Raw genomic sequence first — 15,314 nt, 5'->3', positions numbered from 1 at the left:
ACAAAAACTGGCTAACGAGTCTTACTTGATTATCAGAAACCTGTTTGCTAAGCGGGTCGCGCCGGGCCTGCTGCAGCATGTAGAAGCGAGCCTCATGCTTTCTCAGGAGCTCCTCAGTCTCCTCCCTGTGGTCTTCCCACTGCAGACTGTCCACAAGCATGTCCTCCAGCTGCTGCCGCCGCAGCTCCACGCCATGCTGAGTGCTCTCCCACTGCGCTTTCACCTTCTCCACTGAAGAGTGGGATTAAAAACAAACCCTTTTTATCTCTCTTGATTAGTTTCTTTAGATGCACAGATTTTAGTGGGTTTGTCCTATGTTGTATGTCTATATGAGTGAGTATATACCGTGTGTGTGTCTTTCTGCTTCTGGGACAGCTCACTTAGGATGATCCTTTCCAGGTCCCACCATTTACCTGCAAATTTCATGATTTCCTAATTTTTCATTGCTGAGTAATATTCCATTGTGTAGATGTACCACAATTTCTGCATCCATTCTTCAGTTGAGGGGCATCTGGGCTGTTTCCAGCTTCTGGCTATTACAAATAAAGCTGCTACAAACATGGTTGAGCAAATGTCCTTATTGTGTACTTGAGCCTCTTTTGAATATATGCCTAAGAGTGGTATGGCTGGATCTTGAGGAAGCGCTATTCCTAGTTGTCTGAGAAAGCACCAGATTGCTCAATCCCCATCCCGAAAGGCAAAGAGGAAGGACATCAGAAAAAGAAGAAAACAAGAAACAAGCTAGAAACCCTCCACAGAGGGCCTCTGAAAGGCTCTGCCCTGCAGACTATCAAAGCAGATGCTGAGACTTATGGCCAACTGTTGGGCAGAGTGCAAGGAATCTTATGAAAGAAGTGGGAAATAGTAAGAGCTGGAGAGGACAGCAACTCCACAAGGAGAGCAACAGAACCAGAAATTTGAATACAGGGGTCTTCCCAGAGACTCATACTCCAACCAAGTACCATGTATGGAGATAACCTAGAACCCCTGCACAGATGTAGCCCATGGCAGTTCAGTGTCCAAGTGGGTTCCATAGTAATGGCAAGAGGGACTGCCTCTGACATAATCTGATTGGCCTGCTCTTTGATCACCTCCCCCTGACAGGGGAGCAGTCTTACCAGGCCACAGAAGATGACAATGCAGCCACCTCTGATGTGATCTGATAGACTAAGATCAGAAGGAAGGAGAGGAGGACCTCCCCTATTAGTGGACTTGGGGAGGGGCATGGGTGAAGAAGGGGGTGGGAGGGTGGGATTGGGAGGGGAGGAGGGAGGGGCTTATGGGGGGATAAAAAGTGAATAAAGTATAATTAACAAAAAGAAAAAGAAAAAAGAAAAGAAAAGAATGGAAGATGAGGATGGAAGACAGAAATAGTTCATTCTTTTACTCTGTACGTTTATATTAAGATTGGGTGTTTTACTGTAACAAATATTTGATTTTTATAATGTAAAGGTAATATGTACAAACACATGAATACAAAAGTGTATAAGAGGAGAATAAACTTTCTACATTTTCACATGCATTGCACTTCCACAGAGTAGTTAACGCATTTATCTTTTGCACTTATGTATTATATATTTTGTTGAAAGAATATAACTTTTCATCTTGTGTATAAAGTGAATTTATGCAAAAAAAAAAAAAAAAAACCTTTAAAGCACCTGCCAGGGAGGAAAATACCTGATCCCAAACTGTTGTGAACAGATCTAGAAACAGAAGATAACACATCTTAAAAGGGCTTTTATGGGTGTCTGCCATGGTATTATATATGCATGGTATAATATATTATTATATATTATAGAGTTGGTAATACTATATAACATATACAGAGGCTGGAGAGATGGCTCAGCACACTTGTACAATGTGTACCAATACATATTACACATTGCATTAATGTATAAATATAAGTATATATACATATGTTTCTGTAACCCATGCTGGCTGCTAATTGAGATTCTACTGGCTCCGCTTCCTGAATGCTGAGATTATCAGCTTATTCCAGGATGACCAGTTCACCAATTTTTCTTCCTTCAGTGCTGGGCTCAAACCCAGGACATTTCACACAAAATGTAACCACTTTACCACTGAGCTACCTCCACAGCTTTTCTAAATTGTTTTATTTCTATAAGTCAGTCTTTCCTGTGTTTCCCAGTCTCGCCTTGAACTTGCAACTCCCCTGCCTTGCTGTCCCAAGTAGCTTTGTTTACATACAGGCCTGTGCCAAACATATTTATAAAACTATTGAAAAAAAGAAAAACAAAGGACTTGAATAGTTTCTGTTAAATGCACTAATCATCTAATAACAAAAAAAAAATCTACTAAATTGATAAAAAAATTAAAGACAATTACCTAGCTTACATATTCACAGAACATGGTTTGACAATGACAAAACCTAATGATAGCCTACAATTGGAATATTTATTTCTTTGTTTGTTCTTGGTTTTTGTTGGGACAGGGTTTCTCTGTGTACCCTTGTCTATCCTGGACTTTGTAGAGCAGTGTGGCCTTGAACTCACAGAGATCCATGGGCGTTTGCCTCCCTGAGTGCTGGGATTAACGGTGTGTGCCACCACACCCACCTCTCTAGGATTTAAAATAGAGACACAATCTCCTTCTGCCTTCATATGAGAGTCTCTCAGGCAAAGAGCACTTTTTACATTTGCATCTACTCTGGGGTGAGGCCTTCTGACAAGCAATGTTTTGCATGTTCAAGTTCACCAGAAATACTGAAAATGAAGAAATTGCAAGTTCTGCATTCCTATGAGCCATAAAATTTCATGCAGTATTTTTACCTTCCTCCCCTGCTACTATTTCTCCTTTCTCTCATTCTTGTGTTCTCTGTATATGCCTCTACATCTTTTATCTTTACCTTCTCTCCTTTTCCTCTCCAATATTCTTTCCTCTCTTTCTTTTTCTTTTATGTTTTAAAATCATGGACTTAAATGACAGCGATCTATAGAAATTTAAACTTTGGTTCATTACCACAGGGAAAGCTCATGATGGCAATGCCTGAAATACCAGGAAATAATAGTTGTACGTGTCAGCCTGCAGATGGAAACACAAGGCTCAGTGATGTTCTGATGCTGAACAAGCTCAAGGGCAGAGAAGAACTTAACCACAAGCCTAGACTGCAGCTGAGGATGTGGGAAGAGTACGCAGCAGTTGCTGCTCCTACAGAAGGCCCCAGGTTCAGCTTCCAACACTGACACAGAGGCTCACACCATCTGCTACTCCATTTCTAGGAGGTCCCATGGCCTAGTCCGTCCTCTGTGGACACCAGCATATACTGGGTGCACATGTTTATATACTGAATTTACTTATACACAGGCAGAACACTCATATACATATTTTTTTAAAAAAATATAAGATTGTGATTTGGTTTCAATGGAACATTCTGGTAAAATTCTTAAGATAATACATGACTATTGTATATCATAAACCTATCGCCTTAGAGTTGGTAGGCTTACATGTCACTGACTCTATTAAACTGTTCAATGAGCTATAATTTTTAAAAATTGTCCAATGAGATCTTCTATTGTATATTGTTTTACTAATGTAAAGAAAGTGATAAAAGTTTTAACCCAAGGGAAAGGAAGATAAAACTAACATGATACTCTAATTCTCAGCTAAAAACTCACATATAATACGGCCAATTTTACTACTGATAAAGGTCAAATAGAAGCTAAAGTATCAAGTAGCAACAAATATTGGTTTGTCATATAAATAAACAAATTATCTCATTGATTATAAATGATGAATACATGTTAACACACAAGCTGATACATGCTCTTTATATACAATAAGTAATGGTGAAGATTAATTACTCGGGGAAGAGGGGGCGAGGAGGAGAGGAAGAAAAGGAGGAGGAGACAAAGATCAGAAATAAGTGGGAGGGAAGATGTTCGGGAAATAGAAAACCTGTTGTCAGAGAGAGAAAGAGAGAGTGGTTGTAGCTCAGCCAAGAGAGTGCTTTCCTGACATGAAGAAAGTCTAGACTCAATCAACAATACTCTATAAGCCTGGCAGAGTGACACCAGCCAGCAGTCCAAGTGCCTAGCAAGTAGAGGCAGGACGATTCAATGAGAGCTTAAAGGTAACCTAGCCTTAAAAAAATAAAACCTATTAAAATAAGTGCTGATAAGATGATGAGAGAGCAAAATGGAATGTGGCTGGGGGTGGTTTGTGCTGCAAACAGAGATCTACCATGAGAAGGAGGAAGAGTGAGTCCAGAGTTCCCCAGCATAAAAGGTCCATAAACAATCTGGTAACAAAAAATCTGGAAGATTGAAGGAAAGTGGTTCTTTGAGTAGAAATAAGTCAGTGCTGTCGGTCGCTCAAAGTTCACAGCTAATCATCTCCCTCAGTATCCATGTTGCTCCATTTTAATATTTATTTTATATTTATTCATTCATTCATTGGTTTTTCAAGACAGTGTTTTTCTGTATAGCCCTGGCTGTTCTGAAACTCACTTTGTAGAGCAGGCTGGCCTTGAAATCAGAGATCTACCAGCCTCCGCCTTCTAAGTGCTAGGACTGAAGGAGTGCACCATCACTCCTGGCTCCCTCCGTTTCTTTTGAAAGCACAGCAAACCTGTTATGCCTGTAGCTGCCTACACTCTATCAAGAAAAGCTCAACTTCCTTGGCCCAGTTTATATTCTCACACATATTTGTTGTGTCCCTGTGGTCTGCCTAGTGGGAGGACCAGAGGCCAGAAAGGTGAATATTCAGTGTGTGCATGGGAGAGAAAATTAAAGTACCTAAGAGATCTACAGCGAATTTATGCGGAATGAGACTGTATCAAGAACTAAAGATAGAAAACACAGTCCACTGCAGAACAGATGAGGGCAGGAAGGATTCACAAAGGGAGTGACATCTTAGCTGCTGCGGCAAAGAGACCAAAATTGAGAGAGATAAAGAAATAGAGACAGAGAGACAGAGAGAATAAAAGTAAACAGCTGGGAATGGCAGGAGGTTTACAAAGATGCAGAGGAGGCTGGGATCTGGGGGCTGGGATGACAGCCACCAGACACCACAGTTGAGGATCCAGACTTGGTTTTGTGTGCTACACAGGCGTAGGATCCTTTCTCAGAGACTAACTCTACCAGAGACCCTTGTTTGTTAGTGTTTCATGTTCAGTTCAGGGGCTGTCTAATTTTCAGTTTAAATAAGGCATCTGCACAGGACAAGCTACCACAAAACATCGATGGAGTGAATTCTGAGGTACGTTTAAAAGAAATTGTAACATCTAGTTTAAGTGCAATGGTAGAATGAACTTGTGTAATGACTTTGGTGAGCTTTGTTCCCTTTAATGCCTTTTTTAAAAAAGCCTATCAGAAGAAAAATAAATAAATCAAATGTATAAGAGTTCAGAAGGGAGGTATGAAGAGGTTCTCAAAAAATGAAGAAAAAAAAAGAGAGAAAACTATTTCCTCCAAAAAACATTGATTTCTAGTAGAATAATCTTTGAAGGTGTGTGTGTGTGTGTGACTGTTAAGTGGCTGACAATATATAGAATACAAAGGATCTTTTAAACTTACATTTTTCTGAGATTGCTGTTCTGACATCTGAGCTAGAAGCTTTGTTTTTCAAATTCTGTGCCAATGTAAATACAAAATCCAGCTGAGGATGACGCTGTTCTAAATCCTCCTTTGTGATCTGTGAAGAGAGCAGATCAAAGAGAATTAATGCATCATAGGACAAGAGCCTAAGTGAATAAACAGGTTTGGTAGTAGTGGTGCTGTGCTTTCTTCCTCTAAAGAGCAATGAATGTAGCAGAGGAAAAGCACATGATTTGGAGTTGGAGACCTTGGGTTCAAATCTCAGACCTTCCACAAACCAACAGGGTAACCAGGAAAGACATATGCCCTCTCCATGTTGCTCCCAGCTCAGTTACATCAAGTTTAAGGAATTCTCACTGAACATGCTCTGAAAACATTAGCAAATAATGCTGCTGACTCCTTCTATTATATCAGATATGAACACACATGTCCCCTGGAAGAGAGGTTCTCAGCCTTATGGGCTGTAGTAGCAATGAAAATGTTATGGTTGGAGGTCAGCACAACACGAGGAACTGTGTTAAAGGATAGCAGGACAGCAGCATTCGAAGGGCTGAAAGCAGCACGTTAGAAAAGCAACAATTATAATAACTGTAAATGAAGCAATGAAGTCACCCTTTTTTTATGAGTTGCGTGTCTTAGCTGTTAAAGATGGTGGGGTAAGAAGGCCAGAAAGAGTCTACTTTAATTATAGAACCAATAAATACCATAAATTTAGAAAACCCGACTCACAGAGAATATTCACAGTATGTCAAAAGATTTGTCCAGCCGGCTCCCTATGAGCTCACTACTTCTCTAGACTTCGCTCACTCCTTCAAGGACCAATATTTCCAAATCGATATTCACACTCCAGTTCTAGATCTTACAGCATGCTCCCATGAATGCTGCTGGCTTACTTCTTTCAGCACAACAAAGTCAAACCTTGATCACGCAAATGCTCATCTGTGCTCCATGTCTCCCTCCTTTCCATTGCCTCTACCGGAAGCAGCAGCCTCTCAGCCTCAAACAAAGGGCTCTTTTCCTTGATTTAAGCATCTCTTGCCTCCCACCCATCCTCATCTCTTACTAAAGCAAAGCATTGTTATCTCCAACTCCCAGCCACAATTCTGAAATCAGAAAGAAACGGCAGGTAATGCTTGCCACTGCTCATTGACTCTTTAAGTCCATGGGGCTGTGCACAGCTTTGCAAGCCCTCCTCAAAGAACTAATCTGCCTTTTCCAGAACATCACTTCCTGGCAAAAAATTAAAAATAAAAACATTTCTTGCACAAATATTGATCCTTAAATACTTGGTCAACCCCAAGCCCCTGTCTCCTGCCCCCTACATAGGATGACTTGGTAACTCAAAACTCCACCTCCTGTTCCCTTGGCTACTGAGGCAGCCCCCTCCTTGGCCTGTCTCCTCCAACAGGTGGAGGAGGTGGACACTTCCTTGTGACCTTTATTAGAAACTGCTTTGTCAGACAAACCCGCCTGCTTGATGTGCTCACCTACTTGACCTTGTAAAACAATGGTTCTCAGCCTTCCTAAAGCTGCAACTCTCTAATACTGCTCCTCAGGTTGTGGTGACCCCAACCATAGAATTATTTCTGTTGCCACTTCGTAACTGTAATTTTGTTACTGTTATGAATCCTAACATAAATATCTGTGTTTTCCAGTAGTTTTAGGTGATGCCAAGAGGGGTCAAGACCCACAGGTTGAGAAACCCTGGCTTACAAGGTTGGTAATATAAGAATAAATCAGTGCCTACTTGACCTTGTTATGAGATGGGTTAGATAATACATGTGGGAAAAAAAATGTTTGACACAGTTAAGCACTCAGTAGATGCTGACAATAGCTATTATTTTATTATGCATTTCTATATAGAATATTCTTTTCGGTATCATTCTATAATAGATAACCTAAAGCCTAGCATATACTAAATGGGGGAAAAGAATTTTCCAAGTTCCTACTTGGAAAATTATATGTTCAGTAAAACATAAAATATGTTTATGTTCATTAAGAGAAAAAAATACATATATCATTAGAAGACATCCATTTTGGTTTTTTAAAATATTTATTTATTTATTATTTATACAATGTTCTGCCTGCATGCCAGAAGAGGGACCATATCTCACTGCTGGTGGTTGTGAGCTACCATGTGGTTGCTGGGAATTAAACTCAGGACCTTTGGAAAAACAGCCAGTGTTCTTAACTTCTGAGCCATCTCTCCAGCCCAAAGACATTCTTTTCTAAGGTCAGAAATAAAATGAACTCCTTATGAAATCTAAAATGAAAACATACTGTTTCATACTTTCAGAAATTGCTCTATATTGCATTCACATTAAATGGAAAAGTAGCTCACAGTTACACTAGGTCCAGCTTCATGGTATCAATGCCAGGGTGTTACACTGAGTCCTTAGTTCTATTTGATCAACCTGAGCTGACAGAAGAAAAGTGCTACTCTTCAGAGCCAGCCCTGGATGCTGCCTGGCAGATTAGCAATATTTTAAAAAGCTTATTTTCTCAGAACTAAGGATAAACAAATGAGAGCCAAGGTGAGGGTGTAGTCCTGGATAGCTTTTACATTCTGCACCTACTTTCATCCGAGAAACTGTCTTATTGATCTCTTCCACATTCCCCACTGTGACAATGTTGGACTTCAGCATTTGGTCGATCAATACCAGCCAGTCGGCCAGTTCTGTGATGGTTTTATCCAGATCAGCAGGAACTGAGATCTCTGGGGCATGCAAAGGAGCATCGGATGCAGAGGATACTAGCACCACCTTTTGGACACTGGGATGAGCTGAAACAGAAGATGTAGCAAAAAGGAAACAGTCAACAGGATGGAATGATTATGATATATAGCAATGGCATGCATATATGTATAGTTAAGTAAAACTTTGTTTCTCTAAGAAGTTTTTATTTTTCATATTGAAATGTCATGGCTTGAAATAACCACATATATTTGATAGCAATAGAGCCAGTAAAACAAGGCCTCACAAACTTCTAGGCCATCAGTAATGGACATACAATCAACACTAACAAAAAAAGTTGGTAAATAAAACACATACAAAAAATTATAAAATTAGAAGCATTATTTTGTTGGTTCAAGATATGTTATTTAATTATAAACCAAATTATTCTTAATCTTTCTGTTCTTTTGCATTTAACTTTATAGCATGTTCATATTTTATTTTCTCTATCTCTTTCTGTCTCTCCATCTCTCTCCCTCTTCTTCCCTCTACCCTCCCCCTCTGAGACACATTGTCTCAAAATATAACCCTAGCTGGCCTGGAATTCCCTATGTAGACTGGCTGGTCTCAAAGTCATAGAGATCCACCTTTCTCTGCCTCCTGAGTTCTGGGATTAAAGGCCTGCGCTGCCACAGCTGGACTGCCTAGCTCATTCACATTAACCATAATGTGAGAATCTATATAAAAAGCTACAGATGTATTCACTGACTTTTCCAACACCCTTTCCTTCAGCTGAACATGTAGATTTCTTCTGAAATCCATTTTTTATTAAAGAACTTAAAAGGAAAATCTTTTTGTGTATAGTGTTTTCCACATTTCCAATCTCCAACTTCGCAGAGATTTTCCAAAGTAGAATTATTGGATCACATAACATTTTTCAATGCAAGTATTCAATCTCCTTGCCAAACTGAATATACATATCTAACAACTAGCTGAACTTCCTGCATGTACATCACCAGGGCTCCATCTTGGTGCACACAAATACACAGCTGTTTCCATTATTGTAATGAATTTCATACTAATAAAGATATTTTCATGCTTCTGAACCAAATGTGGTATTTTTTAGTAACTATGGGTTTTGTTTTCATTTTTTGTTTATTTGTTTGCTTGTAATCTACTTCATTATCAATTTTGATAAAAAGACAACCCCTTGTCTCAGGCATGAAAGCAATGCTACCGTCTAGGTTTTTTTCGTTGTTGTATTTTGGTTTTGAAATGTCTATGTCATTGGTAAAAACATCTTAACATAAGGAAACCAAATTCACAAAGCTTTAGGAGGATTAATTATCCTCCTAGGACTTTCACTTTATTTACTATCATTGTCTGTGTGTGTGGAGGTCAGAGGTTATCTTTCAGGAGTCAGTTCTCTCCTTCATAGCAAGCACTGTTACCTGAAGAATGATCTCAAATACTCTCCCAAAAGATTTAAAGTAAATTCTTATCTTCTCCAAAGATTTGACAAATGTCTTTTTTCTCTTTGTGTTGTGGCTGGTGTTTTAGTTTTTAATTATGTTAGTTGTATGTGTGTTTTGCCTGATATATGTCTAGGCATCATGTGTGTGCCTGATCACCACGAGGCCAGAGAGGTCACCAGATCTCCATGAAGTTACAAATGGAGTTACAGATGACTGTGAACTGCTTTGTGTGTGCTGAGGATCAATCTTGGGTATTCTCGAGAAGCAGTCCAATAGTCTTAGCCACTAAACCATCTCTCCAGCACCTTGTTTTTGTTTTTTAATGAAAAGACGTTGATAGTTTCAATATAATATGTAGATAAGATAATAACTACCTGGAATCTACGATAAATTCAGTGCAATTCTAACAAAAATCACAACTGATATGAATACAGCTTGACAAAATCATGGATGTAAATTTCCAGTTGTGTGATAATAAAGGGACCCCTTAAGCCTCCTCCCCCCAAAAAATAAGACTTAAAAGAAATATTTGTGTAAGGAGATATGCCCTGACAACTTTTTAGCTGTAGCTTTGACCAATGGTAACTGCATCCGTACATACTAAACTCAGGCATTCAAACAGAAGAACAGAAGGAAAGAACCACAGGTCACAGGGGGCAGAGAGACCTGGCCTCGGGGGGTGTCAACACTGCAAATGGGTACTGAAGAATTCACTGTCCACTAGGCCTGGTAGCCAGCGTGAAGTGATGCCTTAGGACCTGACCTCATGTATAAATTTGCTGCACTAAGACTGAGGAACGAAGTATAAAAACTTTCAGCTGAAGTAAAATGTAAAATAATATCTTTATGAGTCCACAGCAGAACACAACATGAGAAAAGCTGTTAATACACCATTAACATTCTAAAATTCCAAGAAAAGCAGCAGAGACATTTATTTTATAAATCTCTGAAAGATTAAGAGAAAAGACAAATGCTAAGGGCATGAAATTAATTTGTGACCAAAACCCTTTTATTCTTCAAAGCTCTGGAAAAGGCAACAGATAACCAGCTACAAGATAACAAGAAAAGTAGTTCAACATGAAAACAGAAATAGTACCAATAAAAGCAAAACACTTTGCAGTCACAGACCAACAAATATGCAGGTCACAGCCTGGCAGAACGACAGCTGACAAGCTCTGGCCTCCTTGTGCCCCTGCCAAGATATCCAGATGCTATTAATCTCACCATCACCACCACCACTATCATCATCACTAGAGTTATTTGCTTTAAATGCTCTCCCAGGTATGTTCCTGTGAGAGTATCATACAGACAAAACCCAGAAGCATAAATGAGAATCTAGTTGTATTCTGTGAAAACAAACTCAATTGTGAAAACATAGAACAATGGCACTTTCTTAATTTTCATCTTGCCTCAGTTGACATTAACCATATTTTGCTACAGTATAAAAGAATAATTACTATTCTTTTGAAACATATTAATAGCCAACAATTTTGAAATTTCTTATGCTAAATGAAAAAGACAGTGTGATTCCATTTATATGAGAAAGTCAAGATGTACCAATCCATAGACATGGGCTACACCATGATGGACACCAGAGGCTAGGAGTTGTGGGACAGAATTTGAGAAGCTAGCTACTCAGGGAGCAAGGACTCTAACTTAAAAATTACGAAAATATTTTCGAGCTACATAGAAGTGGGGCTTATATAACAATGTCTATGAACTAAATGTCCTTGAATTATTTATTTTTAAAAGAGTTTATTTTACGTTGAAAATTGTTTTTTTGGAATAACTACCACACTGTGAAAAGGATGGAGAAACGGCTCAGCAGTTAAGAGCACAACTGCTCTTGCAGAGGACTCAGGTTCACTCCCAGCATACAGGGGATAACTCACAAGTGCTACTAACCCACTCCAGGGGATCTGGCCTCTTCAGGCAACTGTATTCATCTGCACATATACAGACACATACTTTCAAAAATACAGAATTTTTTTACAGCAAAAATATTGTGTAGGAGGAAAGTCATATGGAGATTGGCTTCAGGTCTCATATCTGTTCTACGGATGATTTTCTTACAAAAAAACAAACTGAAAACCTTACATAAAGTGGTTTTGCTGTCATACTTTTAAATATCTAAGTATATATCCAATGTTTCAATTCTCCTGTATCACAATTATGGGTTTTTGACATTTAAATTGTGTTAATTTAATATTAAAAATTACTGTGTGCTGAAGTTTTTTATTATTATTAATTTTTTACATTAATCACAGATTATTTACTTTGTATCCAGCCATAGCCCCCTCCTTCATTCTCTCCCAATCCCACCCTTCCTCCCTCATCAACTAGCTACCCCTTTCCAAGTCCACTGCTAGGAGAGGTCCTTCTCCCCTTCCATCTAACCCTAGCTTAACAAGCATCTTCAGGATTAGCTACCATGTCTTTCTCTGTGGCCTAGAAAGACCGTTCTTCCTGGGGGATGGGGGGAATGAGGAAGTAAAGGAGGCAATCATTGAGTTTATGTCAGAAATAGTTCCTGTTCCCCATACGAGAGTAACCCACTTGGTTACTGAGCTACCATGGGCTACATCCAAGCAGGGGTTCTAGGTTATGGTCCTTGGTTTAAGAAACAGGCTCATAAAGGGCCCCCATGCCCTGATATATTTTGTCCTTGTGGAGCTCCTGTCCTCTCCCAATCATACTAACTCCTTTTTTATTGTATAATTCCCTGCACTCTGCCAAAGTTATAGTTATGAGTCTCAGCATCTGCTTTGATACACTGCTAGGTAGAGTCTTTCAGAGGTCCTCTGCAGTAGGCTTCTGTCCTGTCACTTTTTTTCTCCTACTTCCCATGTCCATCCAATTTGTCTTTCTAAGTGAGCAGTGATCATCTTATCCCAAGCCCTCTTTCTTGTTTATTTTCTTTAGATGCACATATTTTAGTATGTTTATCCTATCTTATAGGTCTATAGAAGTAAGTATATACCAAGTGTGTCTTTATGCTTCTGGGATACCTCATTCAGGATGATCTTTTCTAGATCCCACCATTTGCCTGCAAATTTTATGATTTCCTTGTTTTTAATTGCTGAGTAGTATTCCATTGGGTAAAAGTACCACGATTTCTGTATCCATTCCTCAACTGAGGAACATCTGGGTTGTTTGCAAGTTCTGGCTATTATGAATGAAGCTGCTACAAACATGGTCAAGCAAATGTCCTTGTTGTGTACTGGAGCTTCTTTTGGATATATGCCTAGGAGTGGTATAGCTGGATCTTCTGGAAACACTATTCCTAATTGTCTAAGAAAGCCACAGATTGATTTCCAAAGTGGTTGTACAAGTTTACATTCCCACCAGCAATGGAGGAAGGTTCCTAATTCTCCACAACCACTTCAGCATGTGTTGTCATTTGAGTTTTTAACCTTTGCCATTCTGATGGGTGTAAGGTAAAATCTCAGGGTCGTTTTGATTTGCATTTCCCTGATAGCTAAGGACGTTGAGCATCTCCTTAGGTGTTTCTCTGCCATTCTATATTCCTCTACAGAGAATTCTCTGTTTAGCTCCGTACCCCATTTTTTAATTAGATTGCTTGATTTACTGCTTTTTTAATTTCTTTAGTTCTTTATATATTCTGGATATCAGGCCTCTGTCTGATATAGGGTTGGTGAAGATCCTTTCCTAGTCTGTAGGCTGTCGTTTTGTTCTGATGACAGTGTCCTTTGCTTTACAGAAGGTTTTCAGTTTCATGAGGTCCCATTTATCGATTGTTGCTCTTAGAGCCTGTGCTATTGGTGTTCTGTTCAGGAAGCTGTCTCCATGCAAATGAGATCCAGGCTCTTCCCCACTTTTTTTTTTTTTTCATAATACCAGTGTATCTGGTATTATGTTGAGGTCTTCGATCCACTTGGACTTTAGTTTTGTGCAGGGTGATGAATATGGATCTATTTTCATTTTTCTGCATATAGACATCCAGTTGGACCAGCACCATTTGTTGAAGATGCTGTCTTTTTTTCCATTGAATGGTTTTGGCTTCTTTGTCAAAAATCAAGTATTCATAGGTGTCTGGGTTTCTTTCTGGGGTTTCTATTCCATTGATCCACCTTTTTACTTCTATGCCAATACCATGCCGTTTTTATTACTATTGCTCTGTAGTACAGCTTAAGATCAGGAATGGAGATAGCTGTTGTTGTAGAGGATCGTTTTGGAAATTCTGGGTTTTTGTTTCTCCATATGAAGTTGAGAATTTTTCTTTCAAGGTATGTAAAGAATTGTCTTGGTATTCTGATAAGAATTGCACTGAATGTGTAGATTGCTTTTGGCAGGATGGCCATTTTCACAATTTTAATCCTAACGATCCATTTTCTGGTAACTTCTTAAATTTCTTTCTTCAGAGACTTCAAGTTTTTCAAACGGATCTTTCACCTGCTTGGTTAAAGACACCCCAAGGTACTTTATGTTATTTGTAGCTATTGTCAAGGGTATTGTTTCCCTGATTTCTTTCTCGGCCCTTTTGTCTTTTGTATACAGGAGGGCTACTGATTTTTTTTTTTTTTAGTTAATTTTGTATCCAGCCACTTTGCTGAAGGTGTTAATCAGCTGTAGGAGTTCCCTGGTAGAACTTTTGGGGTCACTCAGGTATACTATCATATCACCTGCAAATAGTGATACTTTGACTTCTTCCTTTCCAATTTGTATCCCCTTGATCTCCTTCAATTGTCTTATTGCTCTAGCAAGGACTTCAAGAACAATGTTGAAGAGATATGGAGAGAGTGAGCAGCCTTGCATTGTTCCTGATTTCAGTGGGAATGATTTAAGTTTCTCTCCATTGAGTTTGATGTTGGCTATAGGCTTGCTGTATATTGCCTTTACTATGTTCAGATATGTGCCTTGTATCCCTGATCTCTCCAAGACTTTAAACATGAATGGATGTTGGACTTTGTCAAATGCTTTTTCAGCATCTAAGAAGATGATCATGTGGTTTTTCTCCTTCAGTTTGTTTATATGGTGGATTGCACTGATGGATTTCCATATATTGAACCACCCCTGCATGTCTGGGATGAAGCCTACTTGGTCGTGGTGGATGATATCTTTGATGTATTCTTGGATTCAGTTTGCAAGTATTATACTGAGTATTTTTGCATCAACGTTCATAAGAGAGATAGGTTGGAAGGTCTCTTTTTTTTTGTTGGGGCTTTGTGTGGTTTAGGTATCAGGGTGACTGTGGCTTCATAGAATGAGTTTGGTAAAGTTCCTTCTGTTTCTATTTTGTGGAATAGTTTGAAGAGAATTGGAATTAGTACTTCTTTGAAGGTCTGGTAGAATTCTGTGCTGAAACCACCTGGCCCGAGGCTTTTTTTTTTGGAAGGAAGACTGTTAATGACTGTTTCAATTTCGTTGGGGGATATAGTGATATTCAATCTTTCTACCTGATCTTGACTTTATTTTGGTAGAGGGACTCTATCTAGAAAATGGTCCATTTCTTTTAGATTTTCAAATTTTATGGCATATAGGCTTTTGTTGTAAGACCTAATGATTGTTTGGATTTCCTCGGTGTCTGTAGTTATGCCCCCCTTTTCATTTCTGATTTTACTGATTTGGATAGTTTCTCTCTGCCTTTTAGT

General features: G+C 39.0%; 1 protein-coding gene across 3 annotated transcripts in view; it reads right to left on the bottom strand.

Annotated features, from left to right (window-relative positions):
- The window catches only part of Utrn (utrophin), a 524,212-nt gene that overhangs the window by 274,133 nt on the left and 234,765 nt on the right, over positions 1–15,314 (bottom strand). For all 3 annotated transcript variants that reach the window (XM_060380271.1, XM_060380270.1, XM_060380269.1), the window contains 3 exons: positions 8,132–8,337; positions 5,535–5,652; positions 26–231 (listed from right to left, as the gene is read on the bottom strand). In XM_060380271.1, the coding sequence (XP_060236254.1) occupies positions 26–231; positions 5,535–5,652; positions 8,132–8,337 (530 nt within the window). The remainder of the gene's footprint in view (positions 1–25; positions 232–5,534; positions 5,653–8,131; positions 8,338–15,314) is intronic.

Source organism: Meriones unguiculatus, chromosome 3, assembly GCF_030254825.1.
Source record: "Meriones unguiculatus strain TT.TT164.6M chromosome 3, Bangor_MerUng_6.1, whole genome shotgun sequence".
NCBI classification, from domain to species: Eukaryota; Metazoa; Chordata; class Mammalia; order Rodentia; family Muridae; genus Meriones; species Meriones unguiculatus.
Note: the sequence above shows the minus strand (reverse complement) of the source record. Positions and strands in the feature narration are given on the sequence as shown.